The sequence below is a fragment of the Ovis aries genome, chromosome 12, assembly GCF_016772045.2.
Source record: "Ovis aries strain OAR_USU_Benz2616 breed Rambouillet chromosome 12, ARS-UI_Ramb_v3.0, whole genome shotgun sequence".
Classification (NCBI taxonomy): Eukaryota; Metazoa; Chordata; class Mammalia; order Artiodactyla; family Bovidae; genus Ovis; species Ovis aries.
The window spans coordinates 75,690,564-75,708,195 of record NC_056065.1 but is presented as its reverse complement, the minus strand read 5'-3'; the positions used below and the strand labels follow the sequence as shown (position 1 = coordinate 75,708,195).

Below are 17,632 nucleotides of genomic sequence, written 5' to 3'. Positions count from 1 at the left end.
GTCGAGGGGGAGTTTTAAGGCCCACCTTGCCTTCCACTGAGCCGCCAGAGGATATGTGAAGACACCGCCAAGTGCTAAGCAGTTAAAACTCAAGGTTTAATAACTCAATGCCTGTGCTTTAACTAAGTGTTAGAAAGTTCTTCCAAAAAATATCTTATATGAATTCAACTACCATCACCCAAATTTATTATATGCCTTATATTAAGGTGTGATTTATTGTTTTGGTTTTGTTTCTGCTGAAAAGTCAATGTTAGACTCTAATTTGGAACATCACTCTGCTGGCTCAAAAGTACTCACCTAATTCCCTAAACAACTAGAAATTCAAGACATAATTAATTTAATATCACTGCCCTTGCCAACACTGTTTAGATAAAATTCCTAAAGGATTTCTTTTTCACCACTTGATTTATATGCTTGTCATTTCAAACGTACAATCTTACATTCACATACAGAATAACTCCAGCTTTGTTTTCGAATCTGCCACGGATAGGGAAGGTAGATTCCCCTTTGTTTCTTCGATGTGGAAGACTGGCACTTTTCCATAACGGAAGAAATTCTAAACTGTTACAAGAATGACTTGGAAAATGCTCTCTCTTGAGACAGGGGCCCTCAAAGGATGCATTTTTTAATAAAGCGTGACTGCTAAACCTTGAATCACTTGAAGCATAAAAAGCACTCTGAAAACCTTAAGCTGGGGATGTGAGATCTCCAGATTCACCAGAGGTGGTCCAGTAGCTTCTGGCCAGTGAGTGCTCTCTCGGGAGAAAGCGTACCTGTTGGCTCCGTCCACGCACAGCCCGCCATGGAGACACGGCCCACTGGCACACTCGTCCGTGTTGAGCTCACAGCGATTGCCCAGGAATCCCGGGGCACAGTCACAGAAGTAGGCCCCCACAGCGTCCTGACAAGTGGCACCATTGAGGCAGGGCTGGGACCAACACTCATCAACTTCCAGTTCACAGTTTATACCTTTATTCAAAAGTTGGCACGGGAGGGAAAAAAAAGGAAAAGTTTTAGCAAAGCGTTAATATTTTCGCTCTTTGGCAATGCTTTGTTTGCCAAAGCTCTTGTCAAATGTGATGTTGCCCAAAATAATTTTCCTCCTTAATTGTAATTGATATTAACTTTCTGGCAGGCTTGCGGGAAGTTCACAAAGCAGAGCAGCTGTCACTTACAAAGAACCATCGCCTGCAACAGCTTGTGGCTTTTTAGTCCGTGGAAACAAATCATTTTTAGAACAAAGTAATTGTTTACTGTACTTTTGTTGGAAGCCTGAAAGGGACTGGCCAATGTCTTTAAATTATTTTTAAACACTTAGTTTAATTAGGCATCACATTGAACAGTGGGTAAAAGCTCAGACTCCAAAGCCAAATGGCCTGAATTGGAATCTTGTCAAAGCCTCTTTTAGTTGTGTGACCTTGGGAAAGTTGCTTGATCTTTCCTAATCTCAAGTTTCTTAACCTGAAAAATGGGATCAATAGTTGTAATTACCCCATAGGATACTTATCACAATTTCAATGTGTTCTAAAGTGCCTAACATAATACCTGGAGTATACTACATATTTGCTAGAGAAAAAAAGGTACTTTCTCTTTCCACAAATATTTATTTATTATACAATGTGCAATTATTTCCCTAGTATCCTTTTTGCATAGAAATATTTACATTTTCTATACCACTGTAAAATGTTGCTTTTAAATAGAAAATTCATCCATGACTTAAACTCAACGTATTTAGTGCTATTATTAACAGCTACTTCATTTTAAGGTAAAATTACATTTTAAAAAATCTGTATTTTCCCCCTCCCCAAATAATAGGTGAAGATTATTTTCTAAGCAAGCTAAGTTTAAGACTTTCAAAAGTAGTCACACTGAGATCACAAAGTATTCTACTGAATCTGTCTAAATAACATTTGATGGTACATTCATGCTTAGTCATGTCCAACTCTTTGTGACCCCATAGACTGTAGCTTGCCAGCTTCCTCTGTCCATGAAATTCTCCAGGCAAGAATAGTGAAGTGGGTTGCCATTTCCTACCCTGGAGGATCTTCCTGACCCAGGGATTCAATCTGTGTCTCTTACATCTCCTGCATTAGCAGGCAGGTTCTTACCATTAGTGCCACCTGGGAAGCTGAAATAGTATTTGATACACAATAATCACATGTGCATATAGGTTTTAAAAGATACAAAAGGGGGCTATCTATATTTGCTCATCTTTATTCCTGGGCCTATTCCCTAGGATAACAAATTATGAATTAAAATATAGAGGAATTTCTCAAGAACTCAGAGGTTTTTAGTAGTTATTCGATTTTTTGTCCTCTTTTCTGACGGAAAATGAAACAGGATACTCCAACACCACCTGCCATTTACAACTGTGACTAGACTCTACAAATGCTGACCCAAAAAGAGATGCCAGCATGTTAACTTTGAGTGATTTTTGAAAAGAAAGAGAATTTAAATTTTACATCAGTAAAAATGGAAAGTTGTAGAATAGTATCTGTTGTAGGTAAGTGGCTTGCCATTTTTTTCAAACTTTAAACTTTTTATTTTATATCAGAATGTAGCCAATTAACAATGTTGTGACAGTTTCAGGTGGACAGCAAAGGGATTCAGCCATACCTATACACATATCCATTCTCCCTCGAAGCCCCCTCCCATGCAGGCTACCACATGACATTGAGCAGAGTTGCCTGTGCTATACAGTAGGGCCCTGTTGGTTATCCATTTAAAATATAGCAGTGTGTACATGACCTTCCCAAAGTACCTAAGTATCCCTATTTGAGGCCTGGCTATTTCTCACCCGGCCTGCAAATGGGAATTACTCTGTCAGTTTTATTCGGCATTAGGAAGGTTGGTGGCTCAGTGGTAAAGAAGTCGCCTGCCAATGCAGGAGATGTAGGTTCAACCCCTGGGTGGGGAAATGAACTGACCACGAGACACCAGTGTTCTCGTTCTATCTCTGAAGCAGTTTTTCAGCAATGCCTTGGTATCTTTATTTCTGCCATGTAAAATAATACAATTACACATACCTTTTTTATTTTTTAAGAGTATATAAAAGATATAAATGATCAATTCTTTTAGAAATGTTTCATATAATTATTTTTTAAATATTTGTTATTCAGTTGCTAAGTCATGTCCGACTCTTTGTGACCCCATGGACTGCAGCTTGCTGGCTTCCCTGCCCTTCACCATCTCCCAGAGTTCACTCAAACTCATGTCTACCTAGTCAGTGATGCCATCTGACCATCTCATCCTCTGTCATCCCTTTCTCCTCCTCCCCTCAATTTTTCCCAGCATCAGAGTCTTTTCCAGTAAGTCAGCTTTTCAGAAATCAGGTGGCCAAAGTATTGGAGCCTCAGCTTCAGCATCAGTCCTTCCAATGAATATTCAGGGTTGATGTCTTTTAGGATTGATTGATGTCCTTTAGGATTTGATCTCCTTGTTGTTCAAGGGACTCTCAAGAGTCTTCTCCAGCACATTTCAAAAGCATCAATTCTTCAGCACTCAACCTTCTTTATGGTTCAACTCTCACATCCTAATAGCTTTGGATTACATCTTTTGGTACTTTAGTCATCTATATTTACTAAAAACCATTAACATATAAAGCCAAATAAGTCGTTTAAAACTTGTTAACACTTGCCCAAATTTTATTTCATAATGTGAATAAAACTCATATATCTATCTGTTATACACTCAGGTTACTTCCTATTGCTTAAGAAATAAGATAAATTAGAAACCATTATTTTAGACACTGCAGCTCCATTTACAACAATATCATTCAAATACTTTAGCTCTTAAGTGATCCTGATGCATGTATAAGAACGTGTTTCAAAAGCTTAAATTCAATTTCAGTACAAACAACGATTTGCTTTGGATTTATTTGATATGTCTTATCACTCTTAATATTACTTAACAATGTGATTCTTATCACCGCTTTTCAGTGGTACTGATATGGGAAGAAAAGAAAAAGTGATTTGGTCTCCGTCTGAGTGCTGCCAAAGCAGCTGGATGAAAAGTGATGAGCAGAGTCAGTCATCCAGATGTTTCTGTATTTCCAGATGCTTGCCTTCATAGATGAAACATCTGGAAAACTAACTGTGATCTTCAGTTTTCATTTGGATGTTTACTGTTTCACGCATATAGCCATCAACTATAGATAGTTAATTGACCTTCAAAACCATACCTGAACAGTGTGGTCCAGTCTGTCTGGAGACATTCACTTTGTAAACAGTGTCCCTGAGTGTGGGGCCGTGTCATTCTAACCCTACGTAGCAATAGAAACTGATTGAAGCTACCTAGTAGCCTTCTGTGGCTAATTGTCTAAGAAAAGGAAAATTCGTAACATTAAATTCTTTCACAAAAACTCCTCCAGGAGCTGAACCAGTCTGTTCAATTTGGTTTATAGTTCTGTGAATTCCATGGATGGTATAGTCCATGGGGTCACAAAGAGTCAGATGTGACTGAGAGCCTTTCACTTTCACTTTTTTTTTTTTTTTCCTATATGAAAGGAAAGTAGAAAGGTTGGGATAAAAACACAAACAAAAGGAACTCTGCATCAACAGAAAAATGTACAGGACAGGGAAACCCTGTCTTTATTAGGTTCGGGGACACACTATAACTTCCACAGTTACTACGTATACATCACTACGTATACACAGATGACTAAGGTGTTACATCACGGATTCCTGACAGTCACGGACAGTTCCACTCTGAACTGCGTGACTTCCATTAGCTGTCAAAGGCAGTTCAGACATTTTCTCACAACCAAATATTTTTAAAGATATAAATTTCAAAGAAGGATTGAAATCACATGCATTTAGGGGAGGACGGGGAGACCTGGTGTGCTGTAATCCATGGGCTCGCAGAGTTGGACATGGCTGAGCGGCTGAACAGTAGCAGAAAAGAAAAAGGATGAGAGATTCCCATGTTGACACACTGGCTTCGGTGGAGAAGCACCATTCCTGGCAAATAATCTAAAGATGCTTCTTCTATAATTAATTTAAAGCAAAAAAGCACTCCATCTCCTCCTGGTTTTGATGATGCTTTCGGTAGGTTCTTCTTTAGTCTCTTCAAAGGCTTCTGGATTTGATTGACTCTTCCCTTCTCAAGCCCTCCTTTCTCTCCTCTTCTTGCTTACCTGCTACATCAATTTTTTTTTTCCCTTTTCCTTATATGGAAAGGTCATATTCCCTGGGGGGAGGAGAGCTCACTTCAGAGAGATCTCACTTCATAGCCCTGAAGCCAAGAGAAAGGCCAGGGCTGCTCCTGCCTCTGCCTGGACCTCGCCCTTGTGAAAAGACATCCTTGCCTGGTGGGGGGTACGGGGGTGTGGAGGCAGTCTTGTTAGAACCCAAGGAAAGTGACGTCCAAACTCGAAGGGCAGAGAGCGTCAGTCCAAGGGCACCGGGAAATCTGCTGTCCACGAAGCGCTGAGATCACCCCTTCCCAAGACCACCTGCCCTACAACAGAGAGACGTCAGGACACACACGCCCTCAGACTCCCTTCTCCATGCAGTTCCCGGCTTGGGTTCCCGGCTTGAGGCACTTCGGGATTTGGGAGGTGGGAGAGAAGCCGGGACTCATGGGGGCAGGTAGGCTTCCCAGCAGCTCCCCGGAGAGTCTGGAGACCACTTGTTCCCACGGCTGCAGGATGAGGTGTCTGGGAACTTCCCAGAGGTCCTTCAGAGCTGCAGCACCTTCCGGGGAGCTTTCAAGAACCCCCACTTCAGTGCTTTGGTGAAGATCTTTTCTGGGAATTTCTGTGACTCCCCCTGCCCCAGCCATCTGACAAGCAGGGCCAATCTCCTGGAATTCATGGCATGTGACCTTTGTTGTCACTCAGGGCCTTGTGCCTAGAAGGGCCCTGTATGAGTTTGCCAGGGCTTCCTGGGAGGCTCAGACTGTAAAGAATCTGCCTGCAGTGCAGGAGACCTGGGTTCCACCTCTGGGTCGGGAAGATCCCCTGGAGAAGGGAATAGCAACCTGCTCCAGTATTCTGGCCTGGTTCGGACAGCATCACCTGCTCCACGGACAGGAGCTTGAGCAAACTCTGGGAGACGGTGAAGGACAGGGAAGCCCACGTGCTGCCGTCTATGGACTTGCAGAGTCGGACATGACTGAGTGACTGAACATCAAACTACTGGAAATCAAGCAGCTTAAAAAGCGGAAATTTGTCATCTCACAGTTTCCAAGTCTGAGACGGAGGTGTCGTCAGGACTGGCTGGCTCTTTGTAGGAGGAAGACTCTACTCCAGGCCTCCCCCTGCTTCTGGGGCTTGGCTGCCAGTCTCTGACATCCTTTGGTTTATGGAACCATCACCACGATCTCTGTCCTTATCTAGGAATTAAGGGCTTACAAATTGTATTGCCTGTTCTGCATACAAGCCTTTAATTCCTGTACGAAACTCCTCATATCTGAAATACATAGAACGAATTTTTTTCCTAACCAAATCCCAATTGATATGCAGACTAGAAATATCAATAACCTCAGATATGCAGATGACACCACCCTTATGGCAGAAAGTGAAGAGGAACTAAAAAGCCTCTTAATCAAAGTGAAAGAGGAGAGTGAAAAAGTTGGCTTAAAGCTCAACATTCAGAAACGAAGATCATGGCATCCGGTCCCATCACTCCATGGGAAATAGATGGGGAAACAGTGGAAACAGGGTCAGACTTTATTTTTGGGGGTTCCAAAATCACTGCAGATGGTGAGTGCAGCCATGAAATTAAAAGATGCTTACTCCTTGGAAGAAAAGTTATGACCAACCTAGATAGCATATTCAAAAGCAGAGACATTACTTTGCTGACTAAGGTCCGTCTAGTCAAGGCTATGGTGTTTCCAGTAGTCATGTATGGATGTGAGAGTTGGACTGTGAAGAAAGCTGAGTGCCGAAGAATTGATGCTTTTGAACTGTGGTGTTGGAGAAGACTCTTGAGAGTCCCTTGGACTGCAAGGAGATCCAACCAGTCCATTCTGAAGGAGATCAACCCTGGGATTTCTTTGGAAGGAATGATGCTAAAGCTGAAACTTCAGTACTTTGGCCACCTCATGCGAAGAGTTGACTCATTGGAGAAGACTCTGATGCTGGGAGGGATTGGGGGCAGGAGGAGAAGGGGACGACAGAGGATGAGATGGCTGGATGGCATCACTGACTCGATGGACGCGACACTGAGTGAACTCCGGGAGTTGGTGATGGACAGGGAGGCCTGGCGTGCTGCGATTCATGGGGTCGCAAAGAGTCGGACACGACTGAGCGACTGAACTGAGGATAGAAAATATTGGAGGAGCACATTCAAACAAGCAGAACTCTTCAGCATTTGGTCCAACCTTCAGATTAAAGGAGAGAAACTGAGGGTCAAAGATACATCAGAAATGCAGGTGGAGGAGAACCCCAGACTTCTCACCTTTATCCTCGGTGAGCTAGGGATAGGATGGGACCCTAGACACATGCTGGGACCCAGGAAAGAGGTTGTGAGTACCCTGTTTTTCCTTTTAGAACTAGGAAAACACATCAGGCCACCATAATTCCCAGGCTGCCACACCACAGAATGGGCAAACAGAGAAAACTACATGAAACCTGAATATATGGAGGTAAATGATTTTATGGAGAATGCTTGTGCAAGCCTGAAAAACTGCCAATGCTTTTTCTGGTAAGCAAAGTAATTACTGTTTTATAAGACCGGGTGAGAGAATTATAACAATTGTCCCTGCGGCTCTCACTTTTCCTTTTCTCCCCGCTTTCCTCTGCCGCTCATCACAGGCAAGTAGAGGAACATGGGTTTGCGGGCAGACCGCACAGGGCTGCACGCTGCTCTCCACCTCCGAGTGAGGCTGGATACAGCTAATGCTCAGGGAAGGGTAGGGACAATCCACAGTCATTTATTCTTTCCAGTGTTCCTGCCTTGATTTCTCCAAGTAGGTAGAATTTTTTAAAATTTTGAAAAGTAATTGGAAGCAAAGATAAATTTGCCAGGGAATCTGGGATAGCTTCCAACTCAGTTAAATACAGATGTGATGCTGAGACAACAGGAGCTAGAAACTGGAAAAGCATGAAACACCACTGTATTACATATGATTTTTAAAATCTACAACTGACATGTAAATACCTACTGAACAATACTAGGGGCTTCCCAGGTGGCACAGTGCGAAAAAATCTGCCTGCCAATGGAGGAGACGTGGGTTTGATCCCTGGGTTGGAAAGATCCCCTGGAGGAGGAAATGGCAACCCACTTCAGTATTCTTGCCTGGAAAATCCCATGGACAGAAAAGCCTGGTGGGCTACAGTCCATGGGGTCATAAAGGGTCAGACACAATTGAGCACACATGCACACACACGAAAAATACTAAATACATAACTACAGGCAGCGAATATCTGCGGTGGCTCAGCAGCCCTTAAAGCACGAGAAAAGAAAGCAGGCAGTGGGGATGCCCACGTCTGCAAAGTTGCCAAATACTAATTGCAGGTCAAGGGCAAGAAAGTTAAGCAAAGAGGCTCATCGTTAAAGCAGCTCCCCAGGAAGCCCAGTCTTCCCGGGTGGCCCTAGAGGTGAAGATCCCACCTGCCAATGCAGGAGATGTAAGAGACACAGATTCGATCCCTGGGTCAGGAAGATCCCCTGGCGGAGGGCATGGCAACCCACTCCAGTGTTCTCGCCTGGAGAATCCCGTGGACAGGGGGGCCTGGTGGGGCACAGTCCATGGGGTCACAAAGAGTCGGACACAACTGAGCGTCTGAGCACAGCACAGCGTGGCCCTAATCCCAGGCTGGCTGGGGAGACAGCAAGACAGGGAAAGAGTGATGGGTGGCACTGATGCAGAGGCCAGGAGACGGAGCTTCTGCTGGAGCTGAAGGGAGATTTCAATAGAAGCAAGGAAACGGGAAGTTTAGCTGTGGGCATTTGGGTGGTAAAACCTTTTGAACGAGGGCAGGCTCTGAGCTGAAGTTGTCTTGTTGCGTGGTTATAGTGGAATAGAGATGGGGGTCACCGAAAATAAGAAGCCCAAGAAATTCTAAAAGCTCGGTCCATAATATTCTGCAATAGCTGCTAACTAGATTTAGATAAACCAGAAACTTACTCTGGTACCAAAACATCTTTGTAATATTTTCAAGTTCTTTTCCCATGACAATTCTACCACCCTTCTACATTCTAGTCCTATGAGACCATTTGCTTTTTCTCAAACCCACTAGGTCCCTCTACCCTCACTCAAGTTTAGACACACTGCTCTCTCTCCCTCTTCTGGAAAATTCTTTCCCACCTATCTACCTGATGAAGTCATCCTTTAAGGCTTCTGGTAAATGTCCCATCCTCAATGAAGTCCTGCTCATTTCCCTTACTCTTTCCAGCCTTCTGGGTTCCACAGACCATCCACTGTTATATTTCATTTATTTGTTACTTGCTTATATCCCGCAACTGTTTTGAAGACAAAGATATTTGCCTGTTATTAATGGTAACAGCTGGCATTCACTGAGTTTATTTCACATCAGATACTGTGCTAAGCATTTCATGCGCATGATCTGATTTTGTTTGTCAAAAAATTATCCATGAGGTACTACTATGATGCCCAGTTTATTAAGGATGAAACTGCAGCCCAGAGAAGTTAAGAATTTAAACAAAATCAAAAAGCTAGAAAGTAGCAGAGTCAGGATTAGAAAAGGAACAGCTTACGAGGAAGACGAGAGAGTCATGAACTAAAGGATGGTCTTCAAGGAGCAGTGGGCTGAGAAAGTCAACTTCCCTCTTGGCCCTGAGACTCAAGGAGAGAGGAAGGAACCCTTTAATAAGGGCTGTGTGGAAAGTGCTTTCAACCAAAAAACACCAAGTTCTAGCAAAGCCAACAAATTAAAGGTGCACTGGAAAAAATTTAAAAAATGTTTTACTTATTTGCATTTGAGAAAAGACTATGGGGGCTGGGGGGAGAAGAAGTGACCATTCTCAGGGAAATCAGGAAGCAGTTTTTCCCTTTAACATCTTCTCAGAAACTACAATTTTGATCTGTAACTTGAGCCAGACCGCCCTTCTGAATCTAACCATCTCTAGGATGTCTCCGCAACTATCTCACAGGCATCACTGAGCAATTCCAAATATCAACTCTCTCTCCTCCATCCACCCTCTCTGACCCCCCTTCTCCTCCGTCCACCCTCTCTGACCCCCTTACTCCTCCGTCCACCCTCTCTGACCCCCCTTCTCCTCCATCCACCCTCTCTGACCCCCCTTACTCCTCCGTCCACCCTCTCTGACCCCCCTTCTCCTCCGTCCACCCTCTCTCCCACTCCTGCCGGTGAATGGGGTTATCATCCGGGTCACTCAAGCCAGTTTTCCAGAATTACCACGATCTTCCTCGCTATTTCCCATGCCCTAATTAGCCATCAAATCCCGTCACTCCTCCCTTAGAAATGGATATAAGGTGCCATCCTCATCGCTGTAAACTTGCCCAGACCCTGCTCACCATCTCTCATCCTGTCTGACGACTGGCTTCTCTCTTCCAAGTCTCTCTCTACATTTCTTTTCTAGGAGTGATCTTCATAAGAGACAGATCTGCTTTTACCATTGTCTGTGTTAATTTTTAAAAATAGTTTCTTCCTTGTTTCCAGGAAAAAGCATGTTGTCTTGGAATGCTACAGAAGCTTCTAAAAGATATGGACACTGTTGGAGCCACTTACAAGGATGGTCTTGCAGCCCACCATCTCTCACACCCCTCGACTGCACACAGCTGTTCTCCTTCCTTGTAAAACCCGCTGCTCACCCAATATACTCAATAACTAACAGGGCTCTGTGCACAGTTTGCCCTTGAGTAAGAATCACGTATGCCATTCCTGGGTTCTGAAGGAGCGATGTACAGCGCATCAGTTACAACAGCCATCAGAGCGTGTCTGCAGCCAGTATCAGTACAGAGGTACGGAGCACACGTTTCCATTACAACTATAGGTTTAGGGTAGAGGCCTGGGTTTCTACATGTCACTTATAATCTTTTAACCTCCTGGAGTGATGAAAAGAGTCTGTGTGACTTCCTGCTCTGATTCAAAGTGTCAAGCTACCATAATAACAGTTAGCAAGATATTATGAGAGACTAAGGGCCTCCCAGGTGGTGCTAGTGGTAAAGAGCCCACCTGCCAATGCAGGAGACATAAAGAGATACACATTCAATCCTTGGGTCAGGAAGATCCCCTGGAGGAGGGCATGGTGACCCACTCCAATATTACTGCCTGGAGAATCCCTTGGACAGAGGAGCCTGGTGGGCTACAGTCCATAGAACGGCAAAGAGCCAGACACAACTGAAGCAACTTAACACACACAAACACGAGAGATTAGAATTGGGACTTTTAGTTTCAATGGGAGCATTTTGAATTTTTATCCAATAAGATTTCTGGCTTGCGCATTTAGACTCACCTTTAAATGGCAATCCACTCCAGTATTCTTGCCTGGAGAATCCCATGGACGGAGAAGCCTACTAAGTCACAGTCCACGGGGTCGCAAAGAGTTGGACACAACTGAGCGACTTCACCTTCACCTTTCTAAGGATACCAAAACGTATTAACACACTTTTCTAAAAAGCACTTGCTTAGAGTAGACTTTACAAGCTTAGGACTCATCTCTGAGAGACAGTTGAGTTTCATCGGCTCCCAGACTGCTCTGTGCCACCTCACATTTTTAACTTCTATAAACCACCATGGACAATCAACAGGGCCTTGGTGTTGCGTTATATTTTAGTCACAGAGGTTTTCATTCTTATATGAAACCAATGTCATTATCAGGGATGAATTTAACCCTGATAAAACATGAAAATAGATGTATTCTTTTATTATTTTAATCATATTTACTAATTACATATTATTATTATGTATTAAGATCTGTTGCTGTTGTCAGTTGTTAAGTCATATCTGACTCTTTGTGACCCCATGGACTGCAGCATGCCAGGCTTCCCTGTCCTTCTGTATCTCCTGGAGTTTTCTCAAACTCGTGTCTACTGAGTCCATGATACCATCTAACCATCTCATCCTCTGTCACCCCCTTCTCCTCCTGCCCTCAATCTTTCCTGGCATCAGGGTCTTTTCTACTGAGTTGGCTCTTTGCATCAGGTGGCCAAAGTATTGGAGCTTCAGCTTTAGCATCAGTCCTTCCAATGAATATTCAGGACTGATTTCCTTTAGGATTGACTGGTTGGATCTCCTTGCAGTCCAAGGGACTCTCAAGAGTCTTCTCCAGCACCGCAGTTCAAAAGCATCAATTATTTGGCACTCAGCTTTCTTAATGATCCAACTTTCACATTCATACAAATAACTACCAGAAAAACAATAGTTTTGACTACATGGATCTTTGTTTGCAAAGTGATGTCTCTGCTTTTTAATATGCTGCCTAGGCTTGTCACAGCTTTTCTTCCAAGGAGCAAGCATCTTTTAATTTCATGGCTGCAGTTACTGTCCACAGTGGTTTTGGAGTCCAAGAAAATAAAGTCTATCACTGTTTCCATTGTTTCCCCATCTGTTTGCCATGAAGTGATGGGACCAGATGCCATGATCTGCCATGATCTTAGCTTTTTGAATGTTGTGTTGCAAGCCAGCTTTTTCACTTTCCTCTTTCACTTTCATCAAGAGACTCTTTAGTTCCACTTCACTTTCCACCATTAGGGTGGTGTCATCTGCATATCTGAGGTTACTGATATTTCTCCTGGCAGTCTTGATTCCAGCTTGTGGTTCCTCCAGCCCAGCATTTTGCATGATGTACTCTGCATATAAGTTAAATAAGCAGGGTGACAATATACAGACTTGACGTACTCCTTTCCCCATTTTGAACCAGTCCATTGTTCCACGTTTGGTTCTAACTGTTGCTTCTTGACCTGCATACAGGTTTCTCAGGAGACAGGTAAGCTGGTCTGGTATTCCCACCTCTTTAAGAATTTTCCAGAATTTTTGTGACCCACACAGTCAAAGGCTTTATGGGTAATCAGTGATACCAACATTATACATTTCAGCCTTCTGTAATGATAATCCTGTAATTGTAACAATTATCTTCCTTGATAATTGTTATTCCTGAGTGTTTGAAATGTTATAATATTGACAAATCCTTAATTCCTTTATTTTATAACAGTTTCAGAAATTAAATTCTTGCCTAGACACATCATAGTATTCCAGTTTAAACTCACAGAGTCCTGGGACTATGACTCAGTTAACCCATTCCTGAGTATGATTCTAATCTATTCAGAATGAACGCAGCTCACATATAAGAAAACGATACCTGCAAAATGCATTGGTCAGGGTTGTATAACAGCTTCGGTAGCAGCAGCAATATTGAAGATGTTAAAATAGTGACAACCAGCATACACACAGCCTTAAAGAGTTTATGGAAATATTGTCACTAAATCATTTCATTCTCACCAAGAACCTGACATTAGGTGCTAATATGATGTTTACTTGTTAAAGTGAGGAAACGGAAACTCAGAACTCTCGTTGTTTACCGTCATCAGGCCACTGGAGAAGGTCCAAGCTGGGCCTGGAATCCTGTGCCCCATTCCCCACGTTGCATGCTGGCAGCTGTGTGGCCACACCTTCCTCTCTCAGACCCGCACACCTACGCACAGCTGCAAGGCACTGAGAAGAGAGCCGAAGAGGGAGGGCGTTTAGGATGGAGCACGCCGTCCACACTGCCAGCTGGACCACAGGCCAACTGTCAGCAAACACGACGGGAGAAACGCCACCTCTTTCCAAAACACCGCTGCAGCCCTCCCCCTTGCTCTCAGCTCGCTGTGACTCACACAAAAACAACAATAAATGTAGCCAGATTACAAGAGTCTCAGCTCCACATCCCGGAGCTGGTGCACCCTGCCCTGCTCATGGACCACTTTTTCTCCGGAGTGTTCCCTGACTCTGAGTGGCATCTTTCTTCCTGCTCCCCCAGCACTCTGTTCAGAGAGAGACTGTAATTTTTGTTCACATGCTTTCTCCCTGAATAGGCTGTGAGCATTTTGTCAGGGATAAATTCTGTCTTAGCCATCTTGAGGTCTTCATGGTCTGGCACAGGGTCCAGTGCCTCGCAAAACTGTGATGAATATTTTCTGAGCAAATTGCATTTGTCAGTTTGTGCTCTCATTCAACAAACATTTGTCAACTGCAAGAAACCACATTTCTCATGAAAACTATTTCAAATGGGTCTGTTCCTGAGCAAAGCCCTGAGCAGCATTTAACTGCCTTTGCATGACCCCACCAAAAATTGGTCAATTTCACAATTACGAGCCTATAGGAAAACCACCATTTTCCCTTGATAAAATAAAGATACAGCCTGTGAAATTCAGAATTTCTCTTTAGGCTGTTACACATTATTTGTCTTTTGGGTTTGAAAGATAATTCTTACGGGTATATTATATGGTGAGTAAAATTTGAAGTGTCTAGGTAGGTGCTCACAGAATCAATATTTAAGTGTTCTTTAAACTGGTGCCTCATATATTTATGTAAATATGGACTATCTAAGAAAATTATTCCTGGTAATGGATCTAAGTTCATTAAGTTTCATGTCTTAATTTTGTAAATAGGATTACACTACCAACAAAAAACTTTCAATAGTAATGGTAATAAAAATAATAGTTATCATGAAATAAGATTATATTTTACATAATACATTTGTGTTCCCCAAATTATTTTCATGACCATTCAATCACACATTCGATTCACCAGAGCTTCAAAGTGATTTACCTGAACAAAGATACATTAAGAACGGATGGAACATCAAGCCTAGGTAAGAATCTCCACAGTGACTGAAATTCAAATTTTGCCTGTGATAAACGCCACTTCACGGCAGTGTCAGAGCTGGCTACCTTTTGAGGACTACTGGAAAAAGCTTAGAGAAGAACATGAGGAATTATTAAAAAAAAACAAAAACAAAAACAAAAAGAGAAGGTCTTATAGTCTTACAGGAGATTTTACGTAAGTAGCATCTATATCATGTCATGTGGAGAAGCAGAGTAAGCTTCAGGTGCCCAGAAAGAAGCTGCATGATAACATGGTTTATCTGCCAGCCTCTAAGGGGGGCTTCCCTGTGGCTACAACTATTGTGAAGGGGAGACCTGTGCCGGATAATCTGGATTTCCCACCAGAGGGCAGAAGGGAGCAGGCCCGGGAAGGCGTGCGCTCGTCTTATTTGCCTCATTCGTAACCCTTCAGTGCTCATTTCTGTCCTGAACTTTACAGAAAAAAGGCGGTGGTGTTAAACTATGATACTTCTCTTTCCCTCTTTCCTCTCCAATACTAGTCCATTTGCTTGGATTATTATATTACCCTCCATTGGCACTCTAATTCTACCCTAACCTCTCCCTTCAGTGTATCCTTAGCTCAAGGAACAGAGTGATTTTGTTGAAATGCAAGTCGAACCTTTTCAGTCCTCTGCTCAAAGCTCTGCAGTGAGTTTGGGATTAACAGATACTCAAAACTACATATAAAAGAGAAAAACAACCGGGACCTACTATATACAACAAGGAACTATATTCACTATCTTCTAATCACCCATAATGAATGGAAAAGAATCTGAAAATGATCCATCAAAAAGATGGATCACTTTGCTATACACCCAAAACTAACATAACAGTGCAGATTATACTTCAACACAAATTAAAAAAAAACTCTAAAGTCATTCACTAATGACTGAATGAATTCAACAAATATTTATTTTTACCCATATCAGTTATCTGGAACTTTTTCTAATACAAGAAAGAACCTATATACATGCAGATACATAAGCATATGCAGTACAAACATGTGCGCTACATATAAAGATAAATGTATAAGTGTGTGTGTGTTAGCTGCGTCCAACTCTCCGCAACCCCATGGACAATAGCCCGCCAGGCTCCTCAGTCCATGGGATTCTGCAGGCAAGAATACTGGAGTGGGTAGCCATTTCCTTCTCCAGGGGATCTCCCCAACCCAGAGATCAAACCCGGGTCTCCCACCGATTGCAGGCCGATTCTTTACTGTCTGAGTCACCAGGGAAGTTCCCTACATAAAAAATAAAATATAAGTATATAAAAATGCATGTATACCTACTTTGGGTTGATCCTTGTCTTACAGGCTTTGTAAAATAAGAATCAAAGATGTCACGTGACAATCCAGTTACTTGTTTACATCAGCGTTCTCTCAAAGTGTGGTCCCCAAACCAGCACCAGCAGCACCACGGAGGAGCTTGTTATAAATGCATGCTCTTGGGCCTCACCTCGGATCTATTGAGCTGGAAGCTGTATTGTATTAAACTCTCCAGGTGAGACTGTTACATGCTAAGATTTGAGAAAGACTGAAACAGATTATAAATTCATTAAGCTGGAAATGGCAATTGAATATTTAATGCCTTCTCATTTTCATATTAGAGATTTTAAGTTTTTGGTGGGTAAAATAAGTTTGAAAATATTCTGGCTGTGATAATGTCAGAAAGTCCTCTTCCTAATGCCGTGGACACCTGTTCTTCCCTTACCTGCCTTTAGCCCCTCATCCAGGCTGGTCCTAAAGTCTTATGCCTGGAATTGCAATGTTTTCTAAAGAGTCTCCATGTACTAACTAGCTTCCATGTATTAACTAATCCCCACATACTAAGGCATTTTCTTGAATAAAAAAATAAAATTTTCATACCTTTTTGTTTGTGAAATGAGATGCATCTTACAATCAATAAATACATTACAGTGCTTTTTCTTATTTCCCCAAAGATTATTTTTATGTCAAAGATCTATTTCACTTGAGGCACTAAGATGTTTCCCCGTACTGCTTCGCTTCGCCACACTTCATCATGCGTCTCCCCGCCCTCTAATCTCTCTGTTCATCTCATACTGCAGGCAGCTTTAACATGAAAAACGTTTATTAGTCAATCGGACTAATTCTAAGGGAGATGTCAATTTCAGAATGATCCACTTCGAACACTTGAACTAAGAGTATGTCACTAAGGTGAGGCTGTTAAGGTGGCCCCTACTCCAATCAGACTGGTGTCCCCGTGAGAAGAGGAGACGCAGACACAGAGATGCACAGAGGAAAGACCACAAGAGGCATTTCTCATTTGGGATACATCCTTGACATCTTTTATGCCTAAATTTAGACCACTTAAAGGAAACCTTACAATTCAATTAAAAGGTAAAAGTAAAAACAAAACAAAACAAAAAAAACCACATACTCTGTAAAACATAATTTTTCAAGCTATGTTTTTGCAATTATAAGGCTGTTTTAGAAAACTAATCTATATGGCTGAAACATTTGCCTTTACATCTATTCCTCTCAGTCACCATTCATGATGCTATACTAGGAGAGGGAAACAGGAGACATATCTTAATAAGCAATAGTGGTTTTCCAATGCAACTTTATAAACAGATGCAATCCCAAAAGCAGTCCTATAAAAATTAACATCTCATTTTTATTCAAACACTAATAAAATTTTGATGGTAAGCACACTGTAGTGTATACAATGGAAATATAATGCGGTATGCATGAAACGTAATATTATAAGTCAGTTACCTCAATAAAAAATTAAAAATTTTAATACTTGAAATTCAATTGCTGTAACTCAAAAGAATGGACATGATAATATGGAATGTGAACAAAGGGTTTTTCATGAGGTAGTTCTGTTTTATGAGCTACTTTAGTATGCCCGTAATTTTTAGCATATTAGATAATTTA

General features: G+C 42.2%; 1 protein-coding gene across 1 annotated transcript in view; it reads right to left on the bottom strand.

The window, feature by feature from the left end:
- CRB1 (crumbs cell polarity complex component 1) overlaps positions 1-17,632 on the bottom strand; it is a 220,518-nt gene that overhangs the window by 123,061 nt on the left and 79,825 nt on the right. The window contains exon 3 of the mRNA XM_042229290.2: positions 774-969. Coding sequence (XP_042085224.1) covers positions 774-969 — 196 coding nt within the window. The remainder of the gene's footprint in view (positions 1-773; positions 970-17,632) is intronic.